Source organism: Talpa europaea, assembly GCF_964194135.1.
Source record: "Talpa europaea genome assembly, chromosome: 1".
NCBI lineage: Eukaryota > Metazoa > Chordata > Mammalia > Eulipotyphla > Talpidae > Talpa > Talpa europaea.
The window spans coordinates 37,240,622-37,254,962 of record NC_140073.1 but is presented as its reverse complement, the minus strand read 5'-3'; the positions used below and the strand labels follow the sequence as shown (position 1 = coordinate 37,254,962).

The window sequence follows — 14,341 nt, the reverse complement described above, 5'->3', positions numbered from 1 at the left end:
TTGAAGGAAAGGAAAAGGGAGAGTGAAGCTTGCAGGGAGTGGTGAACACCTCTGAGCTTGAAATATCTCCCTAGGAGATGGTGCAGTTTCAGGGAGCCAGAGAGAGGGCTGATAGTGTGGCTGGGCAGAAGCCTTGGCCTCTGAAGGGGCTGCTAGACTGCAGCCTCAGCAGAGAGGGAGTATAGGGATAATGACCTCAGAGGAGACCACATTCTCCTCTGACATCAACACCTCACTGACCAAATCCAGGCAGAAGCTGTAGGAAGAAAGAGCTGAAGAGAAGAGGCCCCTAAAGTTCACCCTCCCACAGAGGGATGGAGAAAGGTGGGGGAGTGATTTGTGGGTTGGAATAGAAATTCCCTACAAAATACTTCCAACTGCTGGAAAAGCAGAAAAAAAGAAAAGAGGGAGCTAGCACCTCAGCTGTAGGCTTGGGCCATGCCTCGATGTCCTAAGGCTTAAGTCTCAGTGGCCACGTGCACAGGGGGAGGAGATGAAGTGTACCCAAATGAGCCAGGCAGTTGGAGTACAATAACCCTTCAAGGCAAGGCCCTTGGAGGCTCAAACTTTCTAGGAAAAGATGATCCAAAACAAATTAAAAAAAAAAAATGGAAAAGGTGATCCAGAAAGAAATCCAGCTACCACTTAGTGACAAGAAAGCATCTCTGTCTCTGCCCAGACTCTGGACTGAATAACAAGGTCTTCACTGAGAATACATAGATCTGTTATGCAGCCTTTGTGTAGCTCTAAAGGGATCTGATACCATTGGGCTCCAGATCCTCTGTCACCTGATTTTCTGGAAGCATTATTCTAAACTTCATAGTAATATGCCCTTTTCATTCATTGTGTTGAAACTTGGCCTTCTTCTAATTCCTGAGACTATCCTGTGCTGTGCGAAGCATTGGCATGGTTCCTGTGCACTGCCCTGTAAACCGGTGCTTAGTTTCCTTGCTCAGCTAACACCATTGCCACTTTCCAACTCCCCCAGTTTTGATGTGTCCTTCATTCACTTTTCTTGTGGTGGTTCATTTTTAAAAAATGCATCCAGTGTTATCTTTATGGGATTTGAGGAATGATCAGTGATTATATGTGTTCAACTTGCCATATTTAGCTGGAAGATCCAATTATTGCCTTTCCTTCTCTACTCCCTATCTCCTCGAAGACTTCCCAGACAGGTGGAGGAAAGGAAGGAGGAAAGGAAGGAGAAATGATTTTATTCTTTCTTTTTTTGCCCCTTGTTTCACCAACATAAGAGCTTGGTAACAAATCCTATTTCTTGGTGACTTACTCTATTTGTGACTCAGCACAGCTGGAAGGCTCTGATGAACAGAATGATTCCACTTGGGGATGGCAGAAAAAAAGTGGGATTTTTGTTTGTTGAGTTTTAATTTTATTTTGGTAGTTAGACTGAGAGAAGCGGCCTGTGGGCCACATGTGGCTCATCCCTATTCTAGGCACAAGAATAAGGAAACCCACAAATGGTTTTATTCATAAATGGGAAGAAACTGAGCAAGCTAAGTATTATAAAGCTACCATTCTTCCCAAAGTCACTTGGGGATTTAATGCAATTCTACTTAAAATTCTGACAGGATCCTCTACAGACCTTAATAAAAATGATTTTACAATCACTTATAAAAATAGAAAGACAATAACATTGAGGAATATTTTAAGAAGAGCACCCCCACTTCCAAGCCAGAACCCGTTTGCAGCATTAATGCTTCTCTCTCTCACTCCTCTGCATCCAGTCCATGACAGAATCTACCTCTAAAAGACAACACGTGAAATCAATCCACTAGCTTCAGCACCACAGCCACTGCCTTAACCCAAACTAGCACAGTCATTGCAATACCTGCCTACATACTCCATCTTCCTACACACCACCAGCCCCATCCAATCTGCTGGCCACTCAGTAGCCAGTAAGGTCTCTCTCACTCCTACCCTACTCATTACTCCTCTCTCTGCACTATTTACCTTGCTCATTTTTTAAACTGCTTCTCATTTATCCATTTATTCAGCACTATTAATGGAGAGGCTTTCAATGTGCCAGGCAGTGAGTTTGGTCCTAGGGAGATTATAAACAAAATCAGACTTGATTCCTGCCAACAGCGTAGTGGTTTTAAAGACAAAGGACAAAAAACATGGAAAAAAAAATACAGGTGTGTTATCAATGAAAACAATGACATTTTAAGATCAAAACAATAATTTTATAACCACTAATTGACAAAGCCCAAACAAAAAGAATTAAATTGAATGCCGAGGAGGAGGGTGGGGAAATTCCATGGTAACAGAGTGACACAGGATAAATGTTTGGGAGAAGAATTTGCAAAGATCTCAAGAGCATATTAAAAAAAAAAAGTCTATATCCTTTGCTCCAGCAGTCAAGGAGCTAATTCAAACAAAGGGAGAAGGATGTAGGAAGACGACACACAATGTTTTATAGTGCGGTGGTTTCTATGTTAGTAAAAGACCTGACATCACCTAACTATTCAATACATGAAGTTAGATAAGTGGTTTAGAGAAAGGATAACAATGGTAACAAAACCAAATGCAAAAAGCAGGACACAATGAATTCAATATATGGATCAATATGTGAAGAAATAAAAGTACTTGACAAGTGTTACAGTGGTGGCCTTTTAGGTGATTGGATTTAATAATTAATCACTTTTAAACAAAGTGACATAATGGCAAAGATGGCTGAATTTCATTGTAAAATTAACTTTGATCATGCATATTTCCCAGTGGCTGCCATTATATTTTAGGCAAGGTGTTGTCAAGGGGGGGAAAAAAAAATAATTGGCTGCTGGAAAAAATGTTATCTGTATCAATATGTATTTGTTGAATGGTGTTAAAATTGATACTGTGCCATCATGGGGTGGGGGGGGGCAGTTATATGCAGCTTATGTTGTCAGTGGGGATTACAGAGATTCCATGGGGTAGAGGCATTTCTCAAAAACCCAGGAGCTGTATTCAGTGCTACAGGGTAAAGAAAACTCAGCATGTGTCAGGCAACTCCCAATCCCCTGGCCGACTGGGCATGGACCCAACCCCTGGAACATCCCTGTATGGGAACACTGACCCGCCACGCTCTTCCTGTGTAGAACACATGCTCCTGGATTGCTGCTGGGCACCACAAACTGGCAGTGCCCAGGATAGACACTGGGAACTGGCACTCTAATGCCCTAGGACTCCAGACCTGATTCAGGCTCCTAATCCAGACTTTCTCATTGTAACTTCTAAGTTATGATCTCTGCAAAGCAGGTCTTTGTAGAATGGGGACAAGCTGTTCAGAATTTGGTATCTGTTAAGCTTATGTTGGGACAACAGGTCTTTTATTAAAAGACACTTTGTGTATAAGATATTTAATTTTATTACAGAGAAGACTTTTGTGACAGGCCCCAGAGGAAGGCAAAAGGAATCAAGAGACCTGAGCTTTGATTTTGGTTCTGACGCTCTGGCTCTATGATCTGAGCCTTTGACTTCTTTGTACTCAGTTTTTTTCATTTATACAATTAGGAGGTAAAACTTGCATGATCCAGCCTTAAAATGGATTTCTAGGAATTGCTCCATTGGGAGTGTTTTTAAAGGATTTCACTGTTTCCAGATGGCCAGCGGGGATATATGCATTACAAAGGAAAGGGAATGCCAGAGGTCATTTAGGCCATCCTTCTGCCTTTCTTATCTCACCCTCTTAGCTCCTCCTAGAGAGAGGGGTGTCAGGGATGCAAAGAGTGCACTGTTCTCTAAAAGAGGGGCCCTTAGAAAAAGTATTTGGGACAAACTATTTTGCATAATGGTTGAGAAGACTCTCCTGCAGATGTGACCCACCACTCTAGAGAAGGCTGAAAGTACAGGGTCTTGCTGGGCCCTCCTTGCAAAGTCCAATGTGAATTCTCAAGGGCAATTTGCCGATAGAGAACTCAAGGGCAGACACTTTAAGTTGCAGTCCTATCCTACTACAAGTGTTCTCAAAGAACGTTCAGTGGGATTCTGAGCCTCTTTCAACAGTGTGTGGTGAAGACATTTCCATAATTATACTAAGAATTCAGTTGCCATTTATGTCGATAATAATGCTAATGGTGCAAAAATCCTGGTGAGTAGAACTGTTGGCACTTAGTTCAGATCAAGGCAGGGCCCTTAAACTGTGTTGTCAGTATGTTCCTCAATGAGGTAAACAACACCCAATACAGTTTCACCTAAAAATGACCTTGAAATAATAAAAATTATTAGTTTTATTAAATCTCCACCTTTGAGTGCACATCTTTTTATTATTATGTGTGGCTAATTGGAAAATATGCATAAAGTACTTCTGCTATAACTGTACTATAACTGAAGTACTATGAATGCACTTGTGCAATTGTTTGACGTACAAGCTGGACTGGATATTTTTTGTAATAAAACATTGTTTTTACTTGAAAGAACAAATGACACACAAATTACGTTATTCAGACTTGAGGATGTGACATACCATTTCTCAAAAATGAAGGAAGCCTGTCACTTCAAGGAAAATAACAGACAGGATCTGTTGCCAATGATGAAATTTTCACTTCAATCAAAACTTTGAATTTTGGAAAACTTGCATCCATTCATTGCTGTGAGTTTGACAGTTTTCCAATATTGAATACTTTTCTGATGAGATTGGTGGTATTAATGTATATGAAATGTCTCAATACTAGAATCATCTGCATAATTCAGTAAGCCTGTATGTATGTTGTTATAAAATGATTCATTTGTAAAAGATTCATTTGAGTTGCAAGATAAAGCAGTGCAGCTCACTGACATGGATTCATATTTTATAGTTATCCTTTAGGAAGGTATTATTTGTAGAGTTTTGGTATACTATTAAATATGAAAACATTATTAAAGTATCTTCCCTTCTCCAATCATATTTCTCCATATACTTAAACAAACAAAAAAATTCCACAACAGGTTGAATGCAGAGGCAAATATAAGAATCCAGATGTCTTCCATTGAGCCAGACATTAAATATATTTGCTAAACTGTAAAACAGTGATGCTCTTTTCACTAAATTTCTTTTGTTTTGGACAATCTAGTTATCTTCAAAAATATGTCTAAATGTGAGTTTATTATTTTTATTTCATTATGTTATTTTGAAAAATTAGTAATATTTTTAGGTTTATGCTTTAATTTTTGATGTGACAGATATCAAGCAACACAACGCATATGAACAAAAGTATGCTGGCATTCTCCATAATTTTTAGGTGCAAAAAAAGGGACTTGAAATTTAAAGGTCTGAGAATTGCTGCTCTGAGATCCTTGTGGAGAAAGTGGTATTTTGAGTGAGTAATTAATAAGGAGAGGGGACTTGGCATTTATCAGTTTGTGCTGTGGTCTGGAAGCATTGGGGCTTAATGGCAAAATCATTATTAAGACAAAATCATCCCTGAAGTGGAAAAAAGAAAGTCATCTATCATGTAAGACTGGTAGAAATCACTTTTGAAGACAAGTTTCAAGGTCCTGGTTAGACCCTCTTTCTGCCTCTCCATGTGGCCCCAGTGCTCCAAGAGTACAAATCTACCCTTTTCCTCCAAGGAACATCTGGCCCCACTCCCCGCTTTGTGTTGGCCATCTGGGCCAGATATGGGCTGGAAATCTGCCTCCCAGGTCATGGTGAATGCTACTCAGAGTCCAACAGTCATTATGCAGTACTCAGTAAGGAACCAGGAACCTCCAGGTGTGCAAAATCAAAAAAGAGCATGCCGTGGCTTTTGTCTCTGTCTGGTGGGGAGGAGAGACTCCAGAAGAAATAATACTGCAAATGGTGATAAATGCTCTTCTGTACACCATGACCAAATTTTTCCAAGCAAAGATTAAGGATGCAAGCTGACATCTTGGGGGATCTGGAACACGTCTGTTACATTTATTAAGAAACTCCCAACAATTCCACAGAAATTCTGAAAAGAGTTATACTTGATTTGGCCCAAAGGCCCAAAAACAATAGTCTGTACCTTTCCCCCCTCCGAATTCTGGGAAATGACAGAGTCAGAATAGAAAAGAACAAGAAGCTTCTTAGTAATGAGTCATGGGCCCCTAACATTTTATTTCCTCTGGGTTAGTGGATGGGAGCAACTACAGGAAAATTTTTTTCCATATTTATTCCAAGTGGTTGGGCCTCCCCACCCCCCACCACGCACACACATAGGCAGAGTCCAAGTTTGCTCACGCAGGTCTCCCCACACCAGCTGAGGCAGATCAAGCTGAATCCCAGAGTCAGAAGAATGAACCAGAAAGAGGCTTCTAAGCAAGCCAGCCTTGATTACATGTGGGTAAAATTAAACAATTAGGCTCTTGATCTGCCAGGAAATGCTGGCGGCCCCTCTGGGTGGGCTGTTAGGGAACCATGGAGGTTCTGGTCTGGACTGGGTCTTCGTAAGTCCCAACCATGCATTCTTTATTCCTTCTTCCTTTGGACTTGACCCACATCCCTCTTCATCTTTCTCCTAACCCCACTGTTTGTTCCCAGCTGTGGCAACTCCAAAGTGAAGTGAGCGAGAACAAAACAATGAACAGAAAAAGTAAGCTTAGTGCCACACACGACATCTTGCCACCCACAGCAAAGAGAATGGGAAACGCAGGGTCCAAAAGGCAACCTGAACAAAAGGCAGGACCAGGACTCTGACCACCCCCTTTTCGGATCTTGGATCCTCTACTTACATTTGGCAGTGAGCAAATCATGCTACCTCTCTGATATGCAGTGAGTTCATCCCCAATCCCAATTTATTTTGAAGGTTCAATGACAGAACATGTAAAAATGCCTTTCACACAGTAAGTCCACTATTCAAGGTTATAATTTTCACATCCTTTGTGTAATTATTTGATTAGTGTCCATTTCCCCACTGATCTCTGAGTTGCATGAGAACATGAGCTGTGTCTTTTTTTGGTGTGGTTGTTTGTTCTTATCTCTCCAGATTTAAGCATAGTACCTGGCACATGTAAATATTTATGGAGACAACCATATGATAAAAGGAAATTTAGGATCTGCTGATGCTTGTGCGTTGATATTGGCTATCTGGATATGGTGTCAGGGACTCTAAGGCGGGATCTGGCCCAGCAGGCCACGGTTTGCTGACAAAACACCAGTGGTCCTGGATGGCTAAGGATGCTGAATATTTCCTGATCTTGGTCTGTACAGTCAAGAACAGGCCTCTTTTGCCAACTGTTTCCAGCACAAGAAGGCCTGCTGTATCACATTTCAGAAGGACTGAGGTTTTCAAAAGTCTGACGCAAAGATAAGCACCACAAACTTAAGCACAGTTTTTAAAATAACAGATCACTTAGAACGACGCCATGCAAAGAACTAACTGCATACACTATTATACCTGCCTGCCCTGATGAACTCACAGATTTGGAATATCAGGTTCATGAATCAATTAAAAAAAGCAAGTACCCCACAACCAGGCAGAACTCTGCAAGGTGCTTTCCCCCAACCCATAAAGTAGCTACTCTACTCACGGGGATAATCCTTTGGATGTGTCTTCTCAGACCAGTTCCCATAAAATGTGAGTCTGTATTTGGCAGTTCCACAGGCACAGCAGTCTAAGATGGGTTTGTCAGTAACACCATCAAATGTGGAATCTGAAATGATCATAAAAATCAACAGGTTAGAGAGCTTATTTATAAGGCAGCACCATCTTGGTCCCATCCTGTCCCTTATGCCCTGGAAAAGAAGATGAGGTACAGACTTCATTGATTGATAACACTGAGAACCAGGTTATTACTAGGGCTATACAGGTTTTGGATTCCTGTAAGTATAATAACTGAATTTGAAAAAGGAATCCAGAACTTTTGCTCTTTTAACGTGAGGAGACCTATGAGACCAGTAAGGCAGAATATTTGAGGTAGGGGTGATCTTGGGATATTATTGTTAAATTTTACTTGATTGTCTTTTTTGGGTCCAGTCTTCTTTCCTACTCCTCCCGCAACAAGAATTCTCCACTAAATGTGTGTTTTCTTTAAGAATGATTCTCTGTGGCCAAATTGTCAGGACAAGAAGGAGTGGCTTTGAATGGAAGCAGAGAGAACAAGTAGAGAGACATAAAGGACCACTGGAAAAATAAAAAGCCATGCATATGTAGTCACACCACGTCTTATCAAGCTTTTAGAAACCTTACTGGGAGGAGCAGAGGTCTGGGAATAATGTTCATAAGTTCAGGTTTACTTTTGAGTATAGAAGCAGCCAGGAAAAACTCAACAAGATTCCCGCATTGCCCCCATTTTTAGCTGTGAATAGCTGATAAGTGGGGAAAGAGAGATTACATGAATAAATTCAGTATTTCTGAGTGTCAAGCCTACATCCCTAACTGTGCATTGTTGCTTTTAGTCTGTTCAGCTTCCTGCAAGATGAAAACAATGACTACAGATGCAACTTGCTTCAACTGCTTTTTCCTTGGTTCCCTAGCAATATCAACATAAATGCCTATTTTTTTTCAAGTTGGACATTTATTCTTTTTGCAAACACTGGGTACAGTCAGAAGCACAGGAGGGTGAGAGAATTCACCAGAGGCAGAGCGGGGAGCAGAGCAGGCAGAAGGACCGAAGTACACTGCTGAGGGGAGCAGCAGGTGGCATGCGTGCCATGTGGGACCCTCCTCTGGTGGCCAGGTTGCAGCCGGGGATCGAACCGGTGCTGGGGAGGCTGCGGGCAGCTTCACAACCCAGCGCTCAACCGCTGCGCCACGGGGGAGGCCCCTGGACATTTATTCTTAAAATTATACAAAGAACAGCAACAAAGAGTATATAATTTTTTTTTTTGAGTGTCAGGAAGAGCATTTTACAAGTCTCCTATAGAACACTGGGTTCATTTAATTTGAATACGTGATACCTGGGATAGGTGGAAGCAGTGAATTCTGGGATTCAAGAGAAAGACAAAGGTATGGGATACTGGATTAATAGCTACAGTGTATAGAGTCCTTGTATGTGCTGATCCCTTAATTAATTCCATTTTAAAGATCAGTCAACTGAGGCCGATTAGGTAACCAGCTCAAGGCCACAGCTATAAGTGATGCAGACAGACCTGGAGCTCAGGTCTTTTTTAGTCCAGAGCCCACACTCTTAATGTCTGTCCTATATCACTCCAGGGATACCTTCTGTCGGGTAAGTCTGCATAAACCCCAATGAGACAACTTTTTTTGAGAGTTTCTCTTTTTGCTTTTTTAGATGAAGAATGGTGCATTTAAAAAATCACCTCCCTATATAGGTGCAAAATTTCTGAACAGCCACAAAGAGGAGGTGTGAAACCACCCAAAATAGAAATCATTGTTTGGTTACTTTTTGTACATTTGGAAGAAGCCAAATCTTTGTGTTTAGAAGAGGTTCCCCACAGCCTCAGGGGGACAAAGTCCAGATGTGCGTCCTGTGTGAGTCATCTGAGTTAAGGGAAAAACCCTGTTGAATATATTTCAGGAAAGGTAACATATGTTAGTAACTCCTAAAGAATTTTTCTTTTTACATTTCTGTGATGATCAACTATATTGTAAAAAAAACTAAATTAGTTTTGAAAAAGGAATTCAGAGCTAAGAGATACATGCTGGGGTTTCCATTGTAACTATCAGGCACTGTTAAATGAAGCAGCAATAATCTCTCAAAGAACCAAAATAGGGCAAATTGGTAGCTTTATCTATCAAAGAGCTTTTGGATGGTGAATTTAAAGATTAAAGTTATATCTTCAGGGGCCTCCCTGGAGGCACAAGGGGTTAAGATGCAATCTATGAAGCTATCCACAGGCACTGCAGCACGAGTTAGATCTCTGGGCAGGGAGCTACGCACAAGGCACAACAGACCTCTCCTGACTCACCCGCTGCTCCCCTTAGCAGTGTATTTCCTTTAGTCTGCCTGTTCTGTTCCCCACTGTGTCTCTGGTGAATTCTCTCACCCCCACTCCTCTGGCCTGTACCCCAGTTCTTGTATGCATAAATAAATAAATCTTTTTAAAAAATAAAGTTATATCTTCAGGAGTTCAACGGAATGTGCTAGTAATAAACCTATTGGAATGCCAAAGGAATTTCCATTTACAAAATAAATTTGTAACTTTGAAAATAAAAACAGACATACTTTTTCCCTGTTGAAGCTATTAATTAACTCATAGGGGGAAAAAAGGACAACTACACAGATAAATTGAGGAAATGCTTATAGAAACAAATCCAGTTTTCAAAGGGCAATAAAAACAAGTGTGATTTACCCCTCTTCCAAACACAGAGGGCCTTCCCAATAGAGGCGACTTCAGGTCAAGCAGCATCTTCTGAGCTACTCTCTCCCCATTACTCTTAACCCATTAGCTTCCTTTCCAACTTTTGTCCTTTATTCTTCATTCTGTTTCCCTTTTTCTTCAGTGTCTTATCCCCTCTTCACCCACATTTTCCTTTCTTCCCAATTTTCCCCTTCATCTGTCCTTTTCTCTCTCTCTCTCTCTCCCTTAATTATTTGTGACGGGTATTAAAGTGAATGTGTGTGTGCTTATATTTATTATAGGTAACCTATTTGAATATTTTATGCTTCTCTGTTTTTAATTGTAAGTAACTTAATGTTTCATGATTTTTAAAACATTAATGAATTCTATTGCTTTTTATCTGTGTAGTTGTCCTTTCCCCCACCATGAGTTAATAGCTTCAACTGGGAAAAAAATAATAGATATTAGTTTCTGTCTCCCCTCCTTCATAGGTTTAATTGACTCACCAAGGAAACAAAGAATGTAAAGATCTTCATGAAAAAACTAGAGATAATTCAGTGGGCATACATATTTAAGGAAAATTCCTTTGCTCTCTGCAGATGTTTTAAAGACTTCCTTAACATGATCTGCTTTGCTAGCTAATGGATATTCTCATGGTTCTGCTCTCTCCAGGGATCATCTACAATTATACCTAATGATCCTACAGCCCAGGTCCTGCTGATCCTCTTTTTTGGTCCACAACAATGCTATTGAAAAATGGTCTTCTTATACAGATGTGTGCTTAGTCATTTTGATAGGATTTCTGCCTCAGAAGTGATAACCAACAGAGATTTGACATGCCATTTTATTGAGACTAAATCTGCAGCATTTTAACATATTCGTAGCTTAAATACAACTCCCACAACATTGGGACTGAGGCTTTGGAAAAGACACTAGTTAATGATTGCTGTCAGTAAGTGGGAGTGTCAGTGATGTGTCTCCTAAGAACCCTGAAATCTGAGAAGCAAGGCTGTTCCTTTGACAGCCAAGCGAATAAAACCACATCGCCTTGTCTGTGATTAGCCATTGGTGGGTGTAGACCCAGAAGTGGCCTGTCCATGTGTGATCCAGAACACCCACCACTCTTTCCCAGGGAAACTCAACATCATATCATGGAGGCAGGGAGAGAATGGGACTGTCCTTGAGGAATCAAGAGACTTAACATTTGAGAAGATCCTTGTTTGAGAATAGCTGTGACTTTGAGGACAATTAAATACAGAACAAGAAAGTCCCCCAAACCAAGTGTGCTGGGCCACCAGGAAGCTGACTAGGATTCTGGCCCACGGGTTCCTACTTTCTGGCGCTTACGGCAGGACTGACCCTGAAGCAGGGCATCCTACTCTCTCCCCTTTTGCTCTTTTCACACTTTCCGAGCAATCTCCACATAGGACCTGGTCTCTCCACTAACCCATCTTTCGGAAGACCTATGCTGTATTATGCTTTGATCTGCCAAAGACAACAATGCAAGTTACTGAATTGAGAGGTAGTCCCTTTGACAGAAAGGCAATGGTTAAGGGCACTGGCATTTAATTCCAAACCCTACCCTCTACTGCTAGTTTGAAGATGTTGAGTGGGGTATTTCAACTTTCCATGCCTCAGGCCTCTCATCTACAAAATAGGAATGATATATAGTCTTTACCATATAGAGTTGTTGTGTAAATTACATGAGTAAGGCATATGAAATGCTTAGAATAGTGCTTGGCATGCAGCTAAATACATACATGCATACATAATTTTTTAAAAAAGGGCTGTCATTATTTTCCCAGAAGACTTTGTAGTTTATCTTAGTAGTTTATAATTTGATAGAATTGGAGAGGATTACTTCTTTTCAAAATACTAATTGCTTTAAATGCAAATAAAAATTCTACAAAAATGCATAGAAATTAGATAAGGGTGTATAATTATACAACATTTCCTATTCTTATTCTCTAATGACTTCTAAGTACATTCAAATGCTTAAGGTTTTAATTTTTTATGGCAGATTGATAAACAAGCTTTAACTATAGATATAAGGTTTAAATATAGATAATAATAGCTAACACACACATAAAAACACATACGTATGCTATAAACACAACATATATAATGTGCCAGGGAAGCAGGGTACTAGTTTACATATATGAAGTCACCTGGGTAGGAAGAACTAAAGCAGGATTGATCCCAGGCTGGATCTGAATCCCAGCCTCTGCCCCAACCTCCCCTGTCAACTTGGCCTCCATGAGTTTTGTTAGAATGCCTTCAACCCCAGGAGGTGGTGTTGATAAGCTTGCCAATCTCAGAAACAGCTCCTTGAATGTAGTGAAATCACTAAGTCAATGACCTCTTGACATTCCCATCTCCTGCTGGTCTTCCCTGGAGAAAATCCCCCGATACTGCCTGGGTGTCACATAAGTTCCTGCTGGTGATTACTCCAGAGAACCATTACAAAGTCCTTAAAGGCACACCATTGTGCTCTCCTTAATTAGTCCCATGAATTATTCCAAGGAACCTCTTCAAAATAATCACTGTTTTACAAAAATAAGATGATGCCAATATAAGGTACATTATCTCCTACCCAGGGAATCAAGCTGAGTAACTAAGGATTAAGGCAGATCTAATTATCCACAACACACAGCCAGATTAAAAATCAGAGCCACACAGGAATCCAGAAAGCTCAATCATCTTGATTCCAACAGCTGGATACTTTGATGAAAAGGAACACTTACTACTTACCTAGCCCTTCCCCACCTGCAGTTCTTACCTTGTTCACAAAGTTTCTTGGTCAGAGAACCCTCATCTTGAAAATAAATGATGCGTTTCTGTACGATGCTGGCCCTGTGGGAAAAGCAGACACACGGGCAGTGTTGAGTGAGGTGGGCAGGTTTGGAGGACAGTCAGATCCTTGCTTGGCTACCTGCAGCTGTGCCACTTTGGGTGAGTCACCTCAATCCTCAGTGTCTCAACTCTTTTATTGAAAAATTGGCTTAGTAATAATCCTACCTTGTGGAATTGCTGTGAGGACAAAATAAGAAAATATATGTCAAGACCTCTTTTGTCTAGCAGCACATAGCTAAAAGCCATTTAATAAATGAGTACTAATTATTGTGTTGCTGCTGGTGCAAATATCTGGTAAGGTAAGAAGGTGAACTAAGCATTTTCAATAACTTCTCAATGGCTCATTTTACTCTAGTTTTGTATCAAACCATTGAGGCCATTTATAGATCAACCAAATTCAAATGAGAGAAGCATGTCAAATCCTCTTTCTGAAGGGGAAAAAGGAATTTAAAAATATATTTTGATATGTTCTGAAAATGTCATTCTATATCTTTCCTGAAAGTCTAGACGGAACTGTCTCCTACATTCTGAACAAAGACGACTTCAGCTGTTATCTCTCTCTCTTAAACATGTCAAATGCAGGATCTTAGGATTTGGAAAGAATATTTTGAGGTTGAAAAATGACTTATGTTGGGCCAGCACATATTTTCTTTTTAATCTAGGACGGCACAGACAGGCCACTTCTCTCCCTTAACCCAGGCTGCAGCTGATTTTCAGCAGGCCCTACAGGTGTTGAATCCAGAAACTCGGTATTCCAGTAATAAGAACATCTACAATACCTAAAATTGAGATGGTGCCAATGGATCTTGGGCCACTTCTATTGATTTTCTTCAGCAATGCTATTCAATCAAAAGGTAATTTTCACTTTGATTTGCTCTATTTAACAGATAGAGGAAGGAATCCTTTGACTCCAGTATAGCTGACCACTGGGAACAAGTGATAGGGTAGCAGGAGCTGCCCTGGGCCACATGACCTCGGCTCAGAAGGAGGCCACGTGTGCTGGGATCTGCAGAGGATGAGGCAGTTTTCTCGATGGTCTGGGCCTAGGCCAAAATAACTTTCCAAAGAAACGTCTGCTCTACACCCAGTCTTGCACAAAAGAAAAAATTCAGGCCGGCCTACAGATGTCTTTTACAGTCTTTCCCCATCCAAGAGAGACAAGATGTTGAAATAAATGAATGAAATATGTTTCCTGTCTACACAAAGTGACTTTGATCATTCATCCATTCTGTTGACCATCAAGCAGAAAGTTTCCTCAGGCCAAAGAGAATGCTCTTGAGAACACTCACTCTCACCCTAAAGCCA

The 14,341-nt window shown here is 40.7% G+C and overlaps 1 protein-coding gene across 1 annotated transcript in view; it reads right to left on the bottom strand.

Moving 5' to 3' along the window:
- Positions 1 to 14,341, bottom strand: part of SPON1 (spondin 1) — a gene marked incomplete at both ends in the record, with an annotated part of 254,956 nt that overhangs the window by 132,573 nt on the left and 108,042 nt on the right. The window contains 2 exons of the mRNA XM_084245295.1: positions 7,471 to 7,593; positions 12,963 to 13,036. Coding sequence (XP_084101421.1) covers positions 7,471 to 7,593; positions 12,963 to 13,036 — 197 coding nt within the window. The remainder of the gene's footprint in view (positions 1 to 7,470; positions 7,594 to 12,962; positions 13,037 to 14,341) is intronic.